A 16,828-nucleotide genomic window follows, 5' to 3' on the forward strand; every position below is an offset into this window, starting at 1 on the left:
GGGGCTGCTTTGCTGCGTCAGGGCCTGGACGGATTGCTATCATCGAAGGAAAAATGAATTCCCAAGTTTATCAGACATTCTGCAGGAGAACTTAAGGCCATCTGTCCACCAGCTGAAGCTCAACAAAAGATGGGTGTTGCAACGGACAACGACCCAAAGCATAGAAGTAAATAAACAACAGAATGGCTTAAACAGAAGAAAATACGCCTTCTGGAGTGGCCCAGTCAGAGTCCTGACCTCAACCCGATTGAGATGCTGTGGCGTGACCTCAAGAAAGCGATTCACACCAGAGATCTCAAGAATATTGCTGAACTGAAACAGTTCTGTAAAGAGGAATGGTCAAGAATTACTCCTGACCGTTGTGCACGTCTGATCTGCAACTACAGGAAACGTTTGGTTGAAGTTATTGCTGCCAAAGGAGGTTCAACCAGTTATTAAATCCAAGGGTTCACATACTTTTTCCACCTGCACTGTGAATGTTTACATGGGGTGTTCAATAAAAACATGGTAACATTTAATTCTTTGTGTTATTAGTTTAAGCAGACTGTGATTGTCTATTGTTGTGACTTAGATGAAGATCAGATCACATTTTATGACAAATTTGTGCAGAAATCCATATCATTCCAAAGGGTTCACACACTTTCTTGCAACTGTATTTATGGAATTGAATTACAAAGTCTACATATCAGCTCCAACTTTAACCTTACATACCTTTCTTTATCCACACATACTTGGACAGGGTAGGACTGGTTACTTTTATTTCCTGTCGCCAACTGGCCATAAGAGTTGGCTCCCCAAGCATACAATATACCTTCATCTGTCAATGCCAGAGTATGTGCATAGCCGCAAACAATCTGGAAAGACAATGGATATCAGCTACAGAAAATAAACCATACATTTAGGCCAATTTCACATAAGCAAATTCAGTGATAGAAATAAGCTCCATGTGTCAGAGGTATTTCCCATCCGAATGCTGCTCCTGTGACATGGACCCACAGCATTATAATGATTTATAATGCTGTGTGTTCCTGCCCGACCTCAACTCTAATGATTTGTACTGACAACATTATGCAAGTACAATTCATTAGAGCTGAGGTCATTATAATGCTGTGGGTCCATGTCATAGGAGCAGCATTCAGGACGGGAAATACCTGACACACAGAGCGGATTTCTGGCATTGAATACACTTGTGTGAAATTGGCTTTAGGTGGTATTAACATTCAAGAGATTCCTAGGAAATAAGAGTAAGGGCTAAAGAGTGCCATACATTCAGTGTATTCACACCATGTAGTAATGTTCCTGCTTAATGTGGCTCTTATGGGATATAGCAGGGATTGAGCAAAACCACCTGTATGTAGAGTTGCAAGGGCAGAATTGGCAAGATTGATTTTAAGGTCAAGTCCACACACTGTAGAACAGTTCTGCCACCAATTTCACCACTAATGTAGCAAATCCAAAACCAAATCTGCTGGTTACATGCAGATTTTGGTGATTGATGTATGATGCATTGCAAAGGTGAAATATGCAGAAAAACCAACATATTGTTGATTCAAAAATATGCAGAGCCCTCAATTCCCTCATCTTTTTTTTTTTTGTTACATCTGCTGTCTTTCAAACCAACCTGGAGAGCTGCTAACGCTTCTATGTACAGAAAAAGAAATCATACAAGAGGTGGAAGAGACCTGTAGACTGACTTTACTGGTGCACACGGCTGTAGTATTATTTATTTTATATATCGCCTCCCTAATATTTCTGCATTAGGAGATAAACCAGGAATGTATTCTCCAGAACACCAGCAGTGAGATACTCCTGATATGGTAAAGTAAACACACCTGTTCCACGCGAATCCCTTGAAGACCTGCTATTCTGCACGGCGTTGGCTGGTTTCCACTGCTACCCAGCCCCAGCTGTCCATTTCCATTGTAGCCCCACGCATAAACCTTATCAAACAAGAAGAAAGATAAAGAGAGCGCAATTCTTGGGAGGGCAATGACTAAAGCAGACCGTGCTATCACTGCGTTATTTTATCAGATTACAATAACCAGATGCAGAGGAAGAATGAACAGTCAGCATTTTCTCTGTAGGGAGTTTATAGTTTATGAATGTTGTAATCTGTACACTTCTTAATTTGCAGTTAAGTGCTTTATGTTCTTGAGTCTTCTGGGAGAGGAAAGCACGAACATAGATTTATGCAATGGAGTTATTATACTTGTGCTATGAGATAGTGGAAATCATTTCACACTTGCCTTCCTTGGGTATACATGTCCTTATGAAGATCTTTATTTTCTTAATTTATTATTTAGATTGTATTAAAGAGGACCTTTCACCTCTCCTGACAGGTCTGTTTTAATAGCTTTATGCATTCCCCATATACTAACAATTCTGGACCCTCTATTCTTATGACTCTATGTTGTGTCATTCCTTTAATATTTCTACTAGAAGTTATGAATTGCTAGCAGTCTGCAATGGTGAAAGGTCCTCTTTAAGATTAGGGCTGCACAAAATACTATTGCTGCTAGCAGGGTAAGACTGGCCCACCAGAGTACTAGAGGGTCCTCCTGTGGGCCCAGTCTATAAAGCCATAGTAGGACCCAAAAGTCCAGGAGAAAAAAAAGATTTAGAGATAGGCTACATGCACACGACCGTGCCGTTTTTTGCAGTCCACAAACCGCGGATCCGCAAAAAAACGAAAAGACGCCCGTGTGCCTTCTGCAATTTGCGGAACGGGCGGCCATTGATATAACTGCCTATAGGACATGTTCTATTTTTTTTGCGGGAGTGCTGTCCGCATCTTTTGCGGCCCCATTGAGGTGAATGGGTCCGCATCCGAGCCGCCAAAACGGCGGCCGTGTGCATGAGGCCTTAATCACTTGTCAGTGATCTAGGGTTTATTTCTTTAAGTCAAAACCTATTAAACTTTTTTGATGATATACCGGTAGGTGTTGAGCCCAGAGAATAACTTCCTCTGCTGGTCCCAAAGGACCCCAGTCCGACACTGGCCGTTAGGAGACAGACCACATCCAAGAGCCATTTAGCAATTAGAGCTTCTTTCTCATTTCGAGTGCTGGATTTAACAACACATATACGGAACACCCAATTCAGAAATGGCATTATAGGCAAGCTGTCTATATGCTTATTAGTTGTCCCAGCTGAAGCAGAACTAGCAACCTTGTTCCCCAAAACCAGCGAAACCTACAGAGAGCCATATCATCCCCATAGCTACAAGCTACAGTGGCTTTAACACCCCCCACTACAGTGCCAGATACACTGGAAAATTTCCAATGACCTTTTTCATGCTCCAATGTTCTTGCTCAGTGATGACTACAGAGAAGAAATCCCACCTCTTGTGCCAGAATAAGCACAGGAGAGATCTCTGCAGGGAACGTGACCTTACTATTAGGGATGGGGAGGCAGGGGGCGTGTAATGCCAGACACTGCAGACCTGGCCTTCCAGAAGATAGGAGCCAGCAGTGATATGCTGCAACTGGCTCTAAGACCTGGCTAAGGCTACTTTCACACTCGCGTTTGGTGCGGATCAGTCATGGATCTGCACAGACTGATCCGCACAGATAATACAACCGCATGCATCCTTTCAGAACGTATCCGTCTGTATTATCTTTAACCCTGCCAAAACGGATCCGTCTTGAACACCATTGAAAGTCAATGGGGGACGGATCTATTTTCTATTGTGTCAGTGAAAACTCTGTCCCCATTGACTTACATTGGGTGTCAGGACGGATCCGTTTTCCTCCGCCTCGTCAGGCGGACACCAAAACGCTGCAAGCAGCATTTTGGTGTCCGCCTCCAGAGCGGAATTGAGACAGAACGGAGGCAAACTGATGCATTCTGAGAGGATCCTTTTCCATTCCGAATGCATTAGGGCAAAACTGATCCACTATGTGATTCTGCACCCAGCCTTGTGTATTTAAAGAGGACCTTTTATGGGTCCAAACATAATAAAACTAAGTAGCAGAACATGTAGGGGTTAATGCAGGGATGTCCCTGCACTTACTATTTCTGTCCGGTGCTCCGTTGCGCCACTGTGGCCCCCGTTACCTTCTCCTGCGCTGTATGCTAATCACTAGCATCGGCGCACCAGGGAGGAGACATCGGCTTTTCTCCCTGGGAGTTCCTTCTCCCTGGCTGTAGCGCTGTCCAATCGCAGCGCAGAACGTCAAAGCCAGGGAGAAGGAACACCCAGGGAGAGAAGCTGATGTCTCCTCCCTGGTGCTCCGAAGCTAGTGATTAGCATACAGCGCAGGAGAAGGGAACTGGGGCCACAGCGGCGCGCCGGACAGAAATAATAGTAAGTGCAGGGATGAAACTGAGCATGTGCATGTGCTTACATCTCAGTGAGCAGGACAAAGAAATTAGAAAAGGAGCAAACAGCAGGTGGCGCTGTACAGCTAGATTTAAAGGGAGTCTGTGATCAAAGTTTCACCTTTTTAACCCTTCCCATAGCTTTCTAGCAGCCTTACAGTTAATAAAAACGTTACCTTTATGAGCAATCCTGGACTTATAAAACCGGCAAAAAACATCTTAGTAGCATATGCAAATGAGGGCTCGCAAGTGCCCAGGGGCGGAGTTACCCTCGTAGGTGCCCAGCTAGCTCAGCCTTATCGTCGCTTCCCCCCACCCATCCTTTCCCTCTGACCGCCCATCTACTTGTTTCGCCGAGATCCTGCACACTCAGTCCGTTGGCCGGCGCATGCGCACTGCGATGCCCATTCCTTGCACGGCATCATAGGATGGGCGGGGGGAAGCGACGATCATAAAGGTAACGTTTTTATTAACTGTAAGGCTGCTAGAAAGCTATGGGAAGGGTTAAAAAGGTGAAACTTTGATGACAGACTCCCTTTAATTGAATAACTCAGTAGCCATAAATCTTTCATTACATGCAATTAGAAAAGTAGAATATTTTCTTGGCACAACTCCTTTAATGAGGCTGAAAAATCCCTTAAAGGGGTTATCAGAGTTAATAAAAAAATAAAATAAAAAAAACACTTAAAATCCATCAGGATATACATATAATTTGGTTAAGCTAGATTTCATCAAGTTAAAACCCATATTTACACCTTTTCATGGTTCTGTCATTGCTTTGCTTACATGCTGAAGTACATGCTGAGGGGGCGTATAACAACAAAGCCTGAGCTCTGCCTCATGAATATTTCTGGGCGTGAACAACCTGACCTTTCCTTCACCCTGCTCTGCACTTTGCAAAAAAATAAATAAATACACACTTGTCATGCGGATGGACGGATCCCTCTGTCAGTCTTTTTCACAGTATTCCCGGTTTGTGCATGTGCAGACCGGAAGGACGGATCCACAAGGCAGCTCCGTCGTCGGAGCTAAGTGCCTGCTGGATCCGCCGATCAGTGTGACAACTGACAGCATTTGTAGACGGATCCAGGTGCGGATCCGTCTAGAAATGCATTGCAATAACGGATCCACCTATCCGCTCGCCATGTGGATGGACGGATCCCTATGGCAGTCTTTCACATTTTTCATGTTCTGCGCATGCGCAGACCGGAGGGACGGATCCGTCCTTCAGTTGTTTTGCACTGCCGGATCCGCAAGGCTGCTCCGTCATCGGAGCTGCGTGCCTGCTGGATCCGATCAGTGTGACAACTAACAGCATTTGTAGACGGATCCAGGTGCGGATCCGTCTAGAAATGCATTGCAATAACGGATCCGTCTATCCGCTTGTCATGCGGATAGACGGATCCCTCTGGCAGTCTTTTTCACAGTTTTCATGTTCTGCGCATGCGCAGACCGGAAGGACGGATCCATCCTTCAGTTGTTTTGCAACGCCGGATCCGCAAGGCAGCTCCGTCGTCAGAGCTGCGTGCCTGCTGGATCCGCCGATCAGTGTGACAACGGACAGCATTTGTAGACGGATCCAGGTGCGGATACGTCTAGAAATGAATTGCAATAACGGATCCGTCCAGCGGCACGGGCAAATAGCGGCAGGGCGGATCCGACAGGGTGCACAGCCTGTCGGATACGTCCTGCCGCTAGTGTGAAAATATCATTAGCATTATCTGTATCTAAGCAATATCTATATTATTCAAATATATATTCAATATGGATATTGCTTAGATAAATATATATATTGGTGGCAGATAAGGATTTTATATAGCTGAATAATGATGATGATAATAATGATGGCCAATAATTTATTTATATTTCCCAGGGGGTGTTCAATGTGTACTAGTGGGGGGGGGGACCAGGGCTGTAATAACGATCCCCAGATGCAGAGGGGAACGTTTACAAACTGCCACCTCTAGCCCCAGTGAATGCAGGAGGGACAAACATACCCTGCTGCAGGAGAAGAGATCGCCTCGGCTCTGGTATGTACTGCACATGAGCGATCGCATACCAGAGCCGAGGCAGTGAGAAGAGCTGGAGGGGGGAGGGCACCAGAGGCTCTGACGTTTCGTTTACAGAGCCTGGACACTCCCTCAAGCAGGGAGAAGCTTGTAAACGAAACGTCATCAGCAGAGCAGGCTTACTGACGTCAGGGGTCACATGACCCAGAACTGAACTGGCCAAATAGTGATAGATAGGTGATGAAAGCGATTTTAAGAATCTTTCACTGGTCTACAATAAATGCAATTAGAATAGATTTATTTAAGTCGGATAACCCCTTTAACCTTGATACAATAGTATAGAGACTTTGGTTGCCATGCCCGTAATTAACTTTATAATAAATTATACTATCTAAAATACATATGACCGATCCTGTAAGGTCACCGTGTGCCATATGTTACAATAAGGCCTCGTTTAATTTTTATTGTACTTTGACACTTGCTGCTGAGGTCTGAGCAGTGTATGTCACATACCCCAGGCATGTTCAGCAAGTAGTTGTGAAATTGTGCCTACTTAGCACTTCTAAGTAAAGAAGATCGGTGAGGATTGCTGGGTATGGGAAACACTGTACAGCAAGAGAGAAAATCAAGGAGGTTCAAAAAAGCAAAGCTCTATCTTGTGTTTAAGGGGTTGCTAGAGCTATAAATAATTCTATAGACAAAACATACAGAAATATCTTGAATATATGTAAAAATAGAAGATGGCTATGCGTATGGCTTGCATTACAAAATGTACTGGCCTACAGAGCGCATTTATACTATGGATTCATTGTAGCAGCGTTCCCAGCAGAGATCGGCGAACCTGTTACACTGCTCTAATAGCCCAAAGCCTCAAGCAGGCTTTGGAGTCTATTAGAGGAATATACCAATACAGGCCACTAAGTGGCAGCACTATATTGTTATATTGAAAGTGGCTATATAGCCATCAATAAACACAATGGCCAATCCAAGTCACCCAGGGTGACTTTAAAAAAAAGTAAAAAAAAAAAAGTTTTTACAAATATATATCTTGTTAGTTTCATTTCAAATTCATTGTGGTGGTGTATAGAGGCAAAAATGTTCGAATTGTGTCGATGTCCCAATATTTATGGACCGGACTGTATTTAAGAAGGAGGGGCCTCTCCATCCCTCAATTGTTTCCTGTCCTGGGAGAGGATTCCTACAGTGATCGGTGGAGAGTAGTTTCTCTCCCTATTCTTGTACGCCGTCTGGGCTGGGGAGCATGCCGGGTGAGTTCCCCGCTACTCATTCCGTGAAGGGGATGTACCTTTGTCCTCCTGGGTGAAGTCTCTGGATGGCCAGTTAGGCTGAATACACGGGAGTTGCAGGGCGGAGCAGGAGTACGTGGAGTGCGCCTCCCCGTCCCTGGTATTGCGAGACCTCGGGTTTGCTGCTAGGGAAAGATCTCGCGATACTTCGTCCCTGGAGCAGGAAATTCAAATTTTCACCGCACTTAAGCCCAGCTGGAGTGGCCTGGGGGATCCTTGCTGTGCTTCTGCGGATTCAAGTTGTTTGTTTGTCCTCTGGCAACATGGAAGACGCTGGAGAGCCGCACAAGGAACAGTCTACTCCTGCATCTGCGGAATGATTTGGAGGGTATGTACGGTGCATGGTTTCCCCTTAACATGTGTTTATGGCTGCATATTGTCTTGCAGGATAAGCCCAGGAAAGTGGCGGCTAAGCATAAGGAGTGTGGGCTATGCAAGACCAAACCGTCCCCCTCCTATGTTAAACTACTCTGTCGTTTCTGATTAGAAAATACTATTGCTGAAGAGTCCCCTTCAATGTTGAAATGTATAAAAAAAATTGATTAGAGAGGAAGTGGGTAATGCCCAGAAGTCTGAAAGGGAAGGCCATAGAAGTAAGAATAAGTCCACTTATGCGCATGATTGTTCTGATGACTCAAGTTCAGATGAGGATATTTTGCCGCAAAGTGGTGAGGTCCTGCCCGAATCATCGTCCGAAGAGTATAGGGGTAGTAGGCCATTCTTTCTTATCCAAGACGTGGATCAACTTTTAAAAGCCATCAGGGCAACTATGAATATTAAAGGATCCCAAGGAAGTGAGATCGGTTCAGGATGTAATGTTTGAAGGTTTGGAAGGTAGAAAAAAAAAAAAAAAAAGGATTCACAAAAATGTGGCAGCTATGTTAACAAATGAGTGGAAGAACCCGGATAAGCGCTCCTCCCTTAAGCCTAATATTGCGGCTAGATGTACTGCTAGAGCTCTCATTCTATGGGTTAAACAGTTGGAGGATCAAACTAGAGATAAAACTTCTAGGCACTAGTTGTTGGAGTCCTTCCGTGTTATTACCAAAGCCACAGATTTTTTGGCAGACGCTTCTGCCGATGCGGTTAGATTATCTGCCCGAACATCTTCCCTTGCCAATTCTGCTCGTAGGACCCTTTGGCTCAAGAATTGGTCATGGCTTTAAAAAATAAATAAAATTTTTTAATATTTCTTGTGAGGGTAGATATTTGTTCGGTTCTGCTATAGACGACATTCTTGAAAAGGCGGGAAATAAGAAGAAGTTTTCACAAACAGGAAAGTTCCTTTCACCAGAATAGAAGGTTTCCCGGAAAAGAAAAAAGTCCAAATAAGAGAGATTCCAAGTGGAAGTTTTCTTCTTCCAGGTCCAGAGGCTTCTTGTTTAGGAATTAGGGGGGCACAGGAAATTCTAGTCCATCCAAAAAAGACAACCCCCAATGACGCCAGGATGGGAGGAAGGCTTTTAGACTTTCTCCCAGCTTGGTGCTAAATTCCCAACAGTGCCTGGATTTTGGAGTCTTTACGGGAAGGATTCAGACTAGAGTTCAAAAGTCGTCCCCCCAAAAAGTTCTTAGTTACAAAAGGTAGGTGGGGGAGCTCAAGAGTCTTTGGAGAAAGAGGTAGAAAGGTTTGTTATAAAAGTTGCACTTATCGCCTGTCCTCCATCAGAAGAAGATACGAGGTACTACTCCGGCTTTTTTTTTTTTTTTTTTTTTTTGAGAGTACAAGACCATCATAAACTTGAGAGGGTTAAACAGATTTTTAGTATACAGGAAGTTCAACATGGAGACAATGAAGTCAGTGGTGGACCTCTTGTACAAAGACGGTTACATGGTAGTTCGAGGCATAAGAGACGCGTACTATCATCTTCCAATATGGCCAGCTCACCAAAAATACTTGAGTGGCGCTGAAGATACAAGGATGTCTGAAGCATTTTCAGTTCCAGGTTCTACCATTTAGGATTTCCATGGCCCCTCGCATCTTCACGAAACTGGTAGCAGAGATGGCTGCCCATATGAGGGAAAGAGACGTCCTATTTGTCCCTTACCTGGACGACTTTTTGATTATTGCTCCGTCCGAACAGACTTGTCTCGCCCAGATGGAGCAGGTGATTACTATTCTGAACTCTCTAGGTTGGGTGATCAATACGGAAAAATCCAGGATGGTTCCACAGAAGATTCAACAGTTCCTGGGCAGATTACTGAACTAGTCCATTCAGAAATCCTTTCTACATCCAAAGAAGGTCCAGAAACTAAGGTCAGTGATAGATCTTGTTCGGAAACAATTTATATCAATCAGGAAGAGTATGTCAGTTCTAGGAAATTTTACTTCCTGCAGTTTCGTGGGCTCAGGCTCATTCCAGGAGTCTGCAATAGGAGATTCTCCAGTCTTGGTCAGGGGATATAAAGGATTTGAACAGGAAGATTTTTATCTTCAAACAAACTTGCAGTTCCCTAAGGTAGTGGTTGGACCCAGACAACCTCACCCACTGGGTTCACTGGCAGATTGCAGATCCAATAGTATTGACTAAAGATGCCAGTCCAGTTGGTTGGGGGGGCTCATGTCCAGAACAGAGTTCTTCAAGGCCCTTGGGTACGATCGACATGTGCCGCTTCTTGAAACGTAAAAGAACTGATGGTGGTGCCGAAAGCATCGCAGGAGATTTTGCCCTTGCTCCAGGATAGTCATCTAAATGGTCTTATCAGACAATGGTTCCGTAGTAGCTTACCTGAATCACCAGGGGGGGGGACCAAATCCTTGGAGATACAACAGGTAGTGGCTCAGATTTTTTCCTTGCTAGAGGGAAGAGTCCTGTCCTTATCAGCCCTTCATATCAAAGTGGTAGACAACCAGGAGCCAGATTCATCACAGACTGGACTAAAGAGAGTGGTCTCTAAATTCGGGGGTTTTCTCCCGGCTAGCTCAGCTTTGGGGGGAGCCGTCGGTGGATCTTTGCACCACAAGAGCGGAAAGTTTTTTTTTTTTCCTTTTTCTGGGGGATTTTTCCCTCGGGAGTGGATGCTTTTCTACAAACGTGGGACAGGGGTCTGCTCTATGCCATCTCTCCTCTTCAGGTGATCTCCAGAGTCCTCAGGAAGATAAGGGAGGACAGAGATTCGGTGATCATAGTAGAGCCGTTTTGGCCCCGTTGTGCTTGGTTCACATGGCTGAGACTTCTTTCGGTCAGGGAGCCTTGGGTGATACCAGAAATTCCGGACCTTCTAAGCCAGGGTCCAGTCATTCATCATCCACTTGACGGCCTGGTTTTTGAAAGGTCGATATTAGTATATAGGGGGTTGTCTGGGGCCGTTATTTCTACCTTGTTAAAAAGTAGGAAACCGGTAACCACCAGGATCTATGCTAGAACATCGGCGGCTTTTTTTTGCCTGCCTGGGAATTGATCCTGTTCTGCATTGTAGTCTTTCTATTCCCAAAATTTAGTTTTATCTTCAGGGAGGGGTGGAAAAAGGTCCGTCTCTTAGCACCCTTAAGGTCCATATTGCAGCCTTGAGCGTACTGTTTGACTCTAGGTTAGCATCCCACCCTCTTGTCTTTGGTTTTGTAAGGCTGCAGCAAGGGATATCCCTGCTGGAATTTACCCCCTGGTATTTTACTCTGGTTTTACAGAGCCTAGTGAAAGAACCCTTTGAGCCGATTTCAGAATCCTCTATCAGCATGTTGATGTAAAAGTGTGTGTTCTTAGTAGCCATTACTTCGGCCAGGAGAATAGGGGAAATTCAGGCCTTGTCCATCAACCCTCCTTATACCTCTATTCAGGAAGATAGGATTGTCCTTAGGCCGGACCCAGCCTTTCTTCCCAAGGTAGTGTCCAGTTTTCATAGAACTCAGGAGGTAGTGCATCTTTTTGCCCAATCCCAGTTGTCAGAAAGAATTGGAGTTCAGCTATTTGGATGTCAGGAGGTGTGTTTTAGCCTACCTAGATGCTACTAAGGAATGGAAGAAGTCAGGGTCCCCATTAGTTCAATATTCTGGCCCTAATAAAGGGAAGCCCGCTAGTAAAAGTTCCCTAGCCAAGTGGATTAAACAGGCCATCTGTCTAGCTTATGTCTTCCTACAGAAGCCAGTACCGACGGGTTGGGCTGCGCACTCCACAAGAGCGGTATCCACCTCCTGGGCGGAAAGAGCAAACACATCAATCCAGAATATTTACAAAGCGGCCACCTGGTCTTCTGCCCTGACCTTTTATAAACATTATAGGCTGGACCTTTCCTATGTTTCTGACCTTTCTTTCGGTCACAAGGTTCTACAAGCTGTTATCCCACCTTAAGTTTCTATCTCTGGGATCTTTCCTGGTGCTGTCATAGGAAGAGGGGAAAAAAGCATTATTACTCTTACCGGTAATTAGATTTTCCTGAGTCCATTACAGCATCCTTATTTTTCGTGGAGTTGGTGTTCGGTCTTGGTTATGGTGCACAGGGTGTGCAAAGAAAAATAATTAATAAAAAATAAAAGAGAAAAGGAAAAGAGAGTTCGATGAATTAACCCCTTAAGGACACATGACGTACCGGTACGGCATGTTTCCCGAGTCCTTAAGGACACATGACGTACCGGTACGTCATGTGTTGTTCCGATCACCGCCGCCCGGCAGGCGGTGATCGGAACAAGGTGCCTGCTCAAATCATTGAGCAGGCACCTCGGCTAAATGCGCGGGGGAGTCCCGTGACCCCCCCGTGTCGGCGATCGCAGCAAACCGCAGGTCAATTCAGACCTGCAGTTTGCAGCGCTTTCTGCAGTTTCTGATCCCCGAGGTCCCTGACCGCGGGGATCAGAAACTTTAAAATGACCAAAATTAAGATTTTACGGACCGATGTATGGAAAAAGTTAACAGTCAGGGAGCTCCCTCCCTCTCCCATCGGGGGGCTGCTGTGCCTTTGCAGCCCCCAGACAGGATGGGGTCACAGAAGGAGGGAGCCCCCCTTGTTCCCCTTCCCAGTCTGCTCAGTTGTGGCACACGGGGAAGGTTCCCATGACAACAGGACGCCTTCTCAGGCATCCTGCTGTCCATGGTGCTGAACAGATCTGTGCTATAGGCATAGATCTGTTCAGACAAAGTGTAAGTAAAATACAGTACAATACACTATATAGTGTACTGTACTGTATTATGCAGACATCAGACCCACTGGATCTTCAAGAACCAAGTGAGTCTGGGTAAAAAAAAAAAAATGAAAAAAAAAAATGAAAAAAGTAAAGATAAAAAAAAACACATTTATAACTGAATAAAAACTAAAAAAATAAAATACACTACACATATTAGGTATCGCCGCGTCCGTAACGACCCGATCTATATAACGGTCATGTTACTTTCCCCGCACGGTGAACGCCATAAAAATAAAAAAATAAAAACTATGAGGAAATTGAAATTTTGCCCACCTTACTTCCCGAAAAAGGTAATAAAAGTGATAAAAAAAAAAAAAAACGCATGTACGCCAAAATAGTACCAATCAAACCGTCATCTCATCCCTCAAAAATCATACCCTACCAAGGATAATCGCCCAAAAACTGAAATAACTATGACTCTTAGACTATGGAAACACTAAAACATGATTTCAAAAATGAAATCAGTGTGTAAAACTTAAATAAAATAAAAAAGTATACATATTATTAGGTATCGCCGCGTCCGTATCGACCGGCTTTATAAAAATATAACATGACCTAACCCCTCAGGTGACCACCGTAAAAAAATAAAAACAGTGTAAAAAAAGCAATTTTTTGTCATCTTACGTCACAAAAAGTGTAATAGCAAGCGATCAAAAAGTCATATGCACGCCAAAATAGTGCCAATCAAACCGTCATCTCATCCCACAAAAAATGAGACCCTACCTAAGATAATCGCCCAAAAACTAAAAAAACTATGGCTCTCAGACTATGGAGACACTAAAACATGATTTTTTTTGTTTCAAAAATGAAATCATTGTGTAAAACTTACATAAATAAAAAAATTGTATACATATTAGGTATCGCTGCGTCCGTGACAACCTGCTCTATAAAAATACCACATGATCTAACCTGTCAGATGAATGTTGTAAATAACAAAAAAAATAACTGTGCCAAAAAAGCTATTTCTTGTTACCTTGCCTCACAAATAGTGTAATATAGAGCAACCAAAAATCATATGTACCCTAAACTAGTACCAACAAAACTGCCACCCTATCCCGTAGTTTCTAAAATGTGGTCACTTTTTTGGAGTTTCTACTCTAAGGGTGCATCAGGGGGGCTTCAAATGGGACATGGTGTCAAAAAAAACCAGGCCAGCAAAATCTGCCTTCCAAAAACCGTATGGCATTCCTTTCCTTCTGCGCTCCTGCCGTGTGCCCGTACAGCATTTTACGACCACATATGGGGTGTTTCTGTAAACTACAGAATCAGGGCCATAAATAATGAGTTTTGTTTGGCTGTTAACCCTTGCTTTGTAACTGGAAAAAAAATATTAAAATGGAAAATCTGCCAAAAAAGTGAAATTTTTAAATTGTATCTCTATTTTCCATTAAATCTTGTGCAACACCTAAAGGTTTAACAAAGTTTGTAAAATCAGTTTTGAATACCTTGAGGGGTGTAGTTTCTTAGATGGGGTCACTTTTATGGAGTTTCTACTCTAGGGGTACATCCGGGGGGCTTCAAATGGGACATGGTGTCAAAAAAAACAGTCCAGCAAAATCTGCCTTCCACAAACCATACAGCGCACCTTTCCCTCTACGCCCTACCGTGAGCCCGTACAGTAGTTTACGGCCACATATGGGGTGTTTCTGCAAACTACAGAATCGGTCTAATAAATATAGCATTTTGTTTGGCTGTTAACCCTTGCTTTGTTACTGGAAAAAAATGATTAAATTATCGAAAATTTGCCCAAAAATTGAAATTCAGAAATTTTATCACCATTTGCCACTAACTCTTGTGGAACACCTAAAGGGTTAACGACGTTTGTAAAAATCAGTTTTGAATACCTTGAGGGGTGTAGTTTCTAGAATGGGGTCATTTTTGAGTGGTTTCTATTATGTAAGCCTTACAAAGTGACTTCAGACCTGAACTGGTCCCTAAAAAGTGGGTTTTTGAAAATTTCTGAAAAATTTCAAGATTTGCTTCTAAACTTCTAAGCCTTGTAACATCCCCCAAAAATAAAATATCATTCCCAAATTGATCCAAACATGAAGTAGACATATGGGGAATGTAAGGTAATAACTATTTTTGTAGGTATTACTATGTATTATAGAAGTAGAGAAATTGAAATTTGAATTTGCAATTTTTTAACAATTTTTGGTAAATTTGGTATTTGTTTTATAAATAAAAAAGATTTTTTTTTACTTCATTTTACCAGTGTCATGAAGTACAATATGTGACAAAAAAAACAATCTCAGAATGGCCTGGATAAGTCAAAGTGTTTTAAAGTTATCACCACTTAAAGGGATTCTGTCACCAGGTTTCACCCCTGTCAGCTAAACATATGCTGATGTTCAGGGCCTCATCAGGATTCCTAATGTGGGCTTCTAAATGTGATCCGTAGCCTTATTTTGCTAAAAAACAGGTTTTACTAACCTGTCACTCAAAGAAATAAGGTGCCCAAGGGGATGTCAAGGGATGCAAGGTGCCGGCCGCACCCACCGCCGTTCGTGCCCAGTGCCGCATTTCCAGAATTCTGCACTGCCTCCTAATCCTCTGTGCCGCCTCTCGCTCTCCCTCCCTCCCCCCTCCTCCTGCTGTAAGATATCGCGTGTGCGCAGAGGGCTCTGAGAGGCTGGCGCCAGAGTGCAGATCATACTTGGGATGAGCGAAGTGTCGGCGCATGCGCACTTCGCTTTAAGAAGCCAAATCGAGAAGTCCGCACGGGCGCATCAGGCAGAGCCCTGTGCGCACGCGCGAGATCTTACAGCAGGAGGAGGGGGGATGGAGGGAGGGGGGGGGGATGGAAGGAGAGCGAGAGGCGGCACAGAGGATTAGGAGGCGGTGCAGAAGTCTGGAAAGGCGGCGCTGGGCACGAACGGCGGTGGGTGCGGCCGGCACCTTGCATCCCTTGACATCCCCTTGGGCACCTTATTTCTTTGAGTGACAGGTTAGTAAAACCTGTTTTTTTAGCAAAATAAGGCTACGGATGACATTTAGAAGCCCACATTAGGAATCCTGATGAGGCCCTGAACATCAGCATATGTTTAGCTGACAGGGGTGAAACCTGGTGACAGAATCCCTTTAAAGTGACACTGGTCAGATTTGCAAACAATGGCCTGGTCATTAAGGTGAAATAAGGCTGTGTCCTTAAGGGGTTAAACATGTGTGGATTCAGATGGCTCAGAAGCATGGATTCCAGGGGTGCTCTTGTTTGTCTCTGAAAACCACTGAGGAATGGAGAGGCCCCTCCTTCTTAAATATATGTGGGTTTCCTGTCCTGGGCGGAGTACCCTCTCTCCTGGTGCTGTCATGGACTTATAGGGTGAATACCAATATGAAAGGGCTCATTAGTACAGCAGGACCAGGGAGCAGTAAATGCAGCGCTCCCCGTGCAGGCTCTGTACTCTCCGTTTCATGTTTTTTTCCAGCAGGTTCCACACACTGTGCTGTAACCTGCGCACAGTGCGAGGTCGGAACGAGAGAGGAGAGTTAATTTATTTATTTTTTTAATCTGATATGAGGTCTGATTAACATGATGGTCTTATTAACATTGGGGATCTGAGCTGAGGTCCGATTGGATCTTATGAACATTGGGGGTCTGAGCTGAGGTCTGATTAACAATGCGGGTCTGATCTGAGGTATAATGAAAAATATTTTTTTTCCCTCTAAAACCTAGGTGAGTCTTATAAGCAGGTATGTCTTATATGGCGAGAAATAAAATTATATATATATATATATATATATATATATATATATATATATATATATATATATACACATATATATACACACACACACACACACACACATATATATATATATATATAAAAGTTTAAGACCACTTGAAAAATAGCAAAAAAAAAAGGAGATTTTTTGTGAAACTCACCTGTAAAATCTTTTTCTCGTCTTTTCCATTGGGGGACACAGACCATGGGTATAGCTTAGAGGTATTAGTAGGAGGGACACTATGCAAATACAAAAGAGCTCCTCCTCCTCGGGCTATATCCCCCGACTCCACCAGGAGGAACTCAGGCGTTGCACAAGCAGTAGGAGAAGGAGCAAGAAAAATCATG

At 43.8% G+C, this 16,828-nt stretch overlaps 1 protein-coding gene across 3 annotated transcripts in view; it reads right to left on the minus strand.

Annotated features, from left to right (window-relative positions):
* RCBTB2 (RCC1 and BTB domain containing protein 2) overlaps window positions 1-16,828 on the minus strand; it is a 107,668-nt gene that overhangs the window by 63,720 nt on the left and 27,120 nt on the right. For all 3 annotated transcript variants that reach the window (XM_040425466.1, XM_040425464.1, XM_040425465.1), the window contains exons 7-8: window positions 1,833-1,940; window positions 712-854 (exon numbers count right to left, since the gene is read on the minus strand). In XM_040425466.1, coding sequence (XP_040281400.1) covers window positions 712-854; window positions 1,833-1,940 — 251 coding nt within the window. The remainder of the gene's footprint in view (window positions 1-711; window positions 855-1,832; window positions 1,941-16,828) is intronic.

Source organism: Bufo bufo, chromosome 3 (genome assembly GCF_905171765.1).
Source record: "Bufo bufo chromosome 3, aBufBuf1.1, whole genome shotgun sequence".
Lineage (NCBI taxonomy): Eukaryota > Metazoa > Chordata > Amphibia > Anura > Bufonidae > Bufo > Bufo bufo.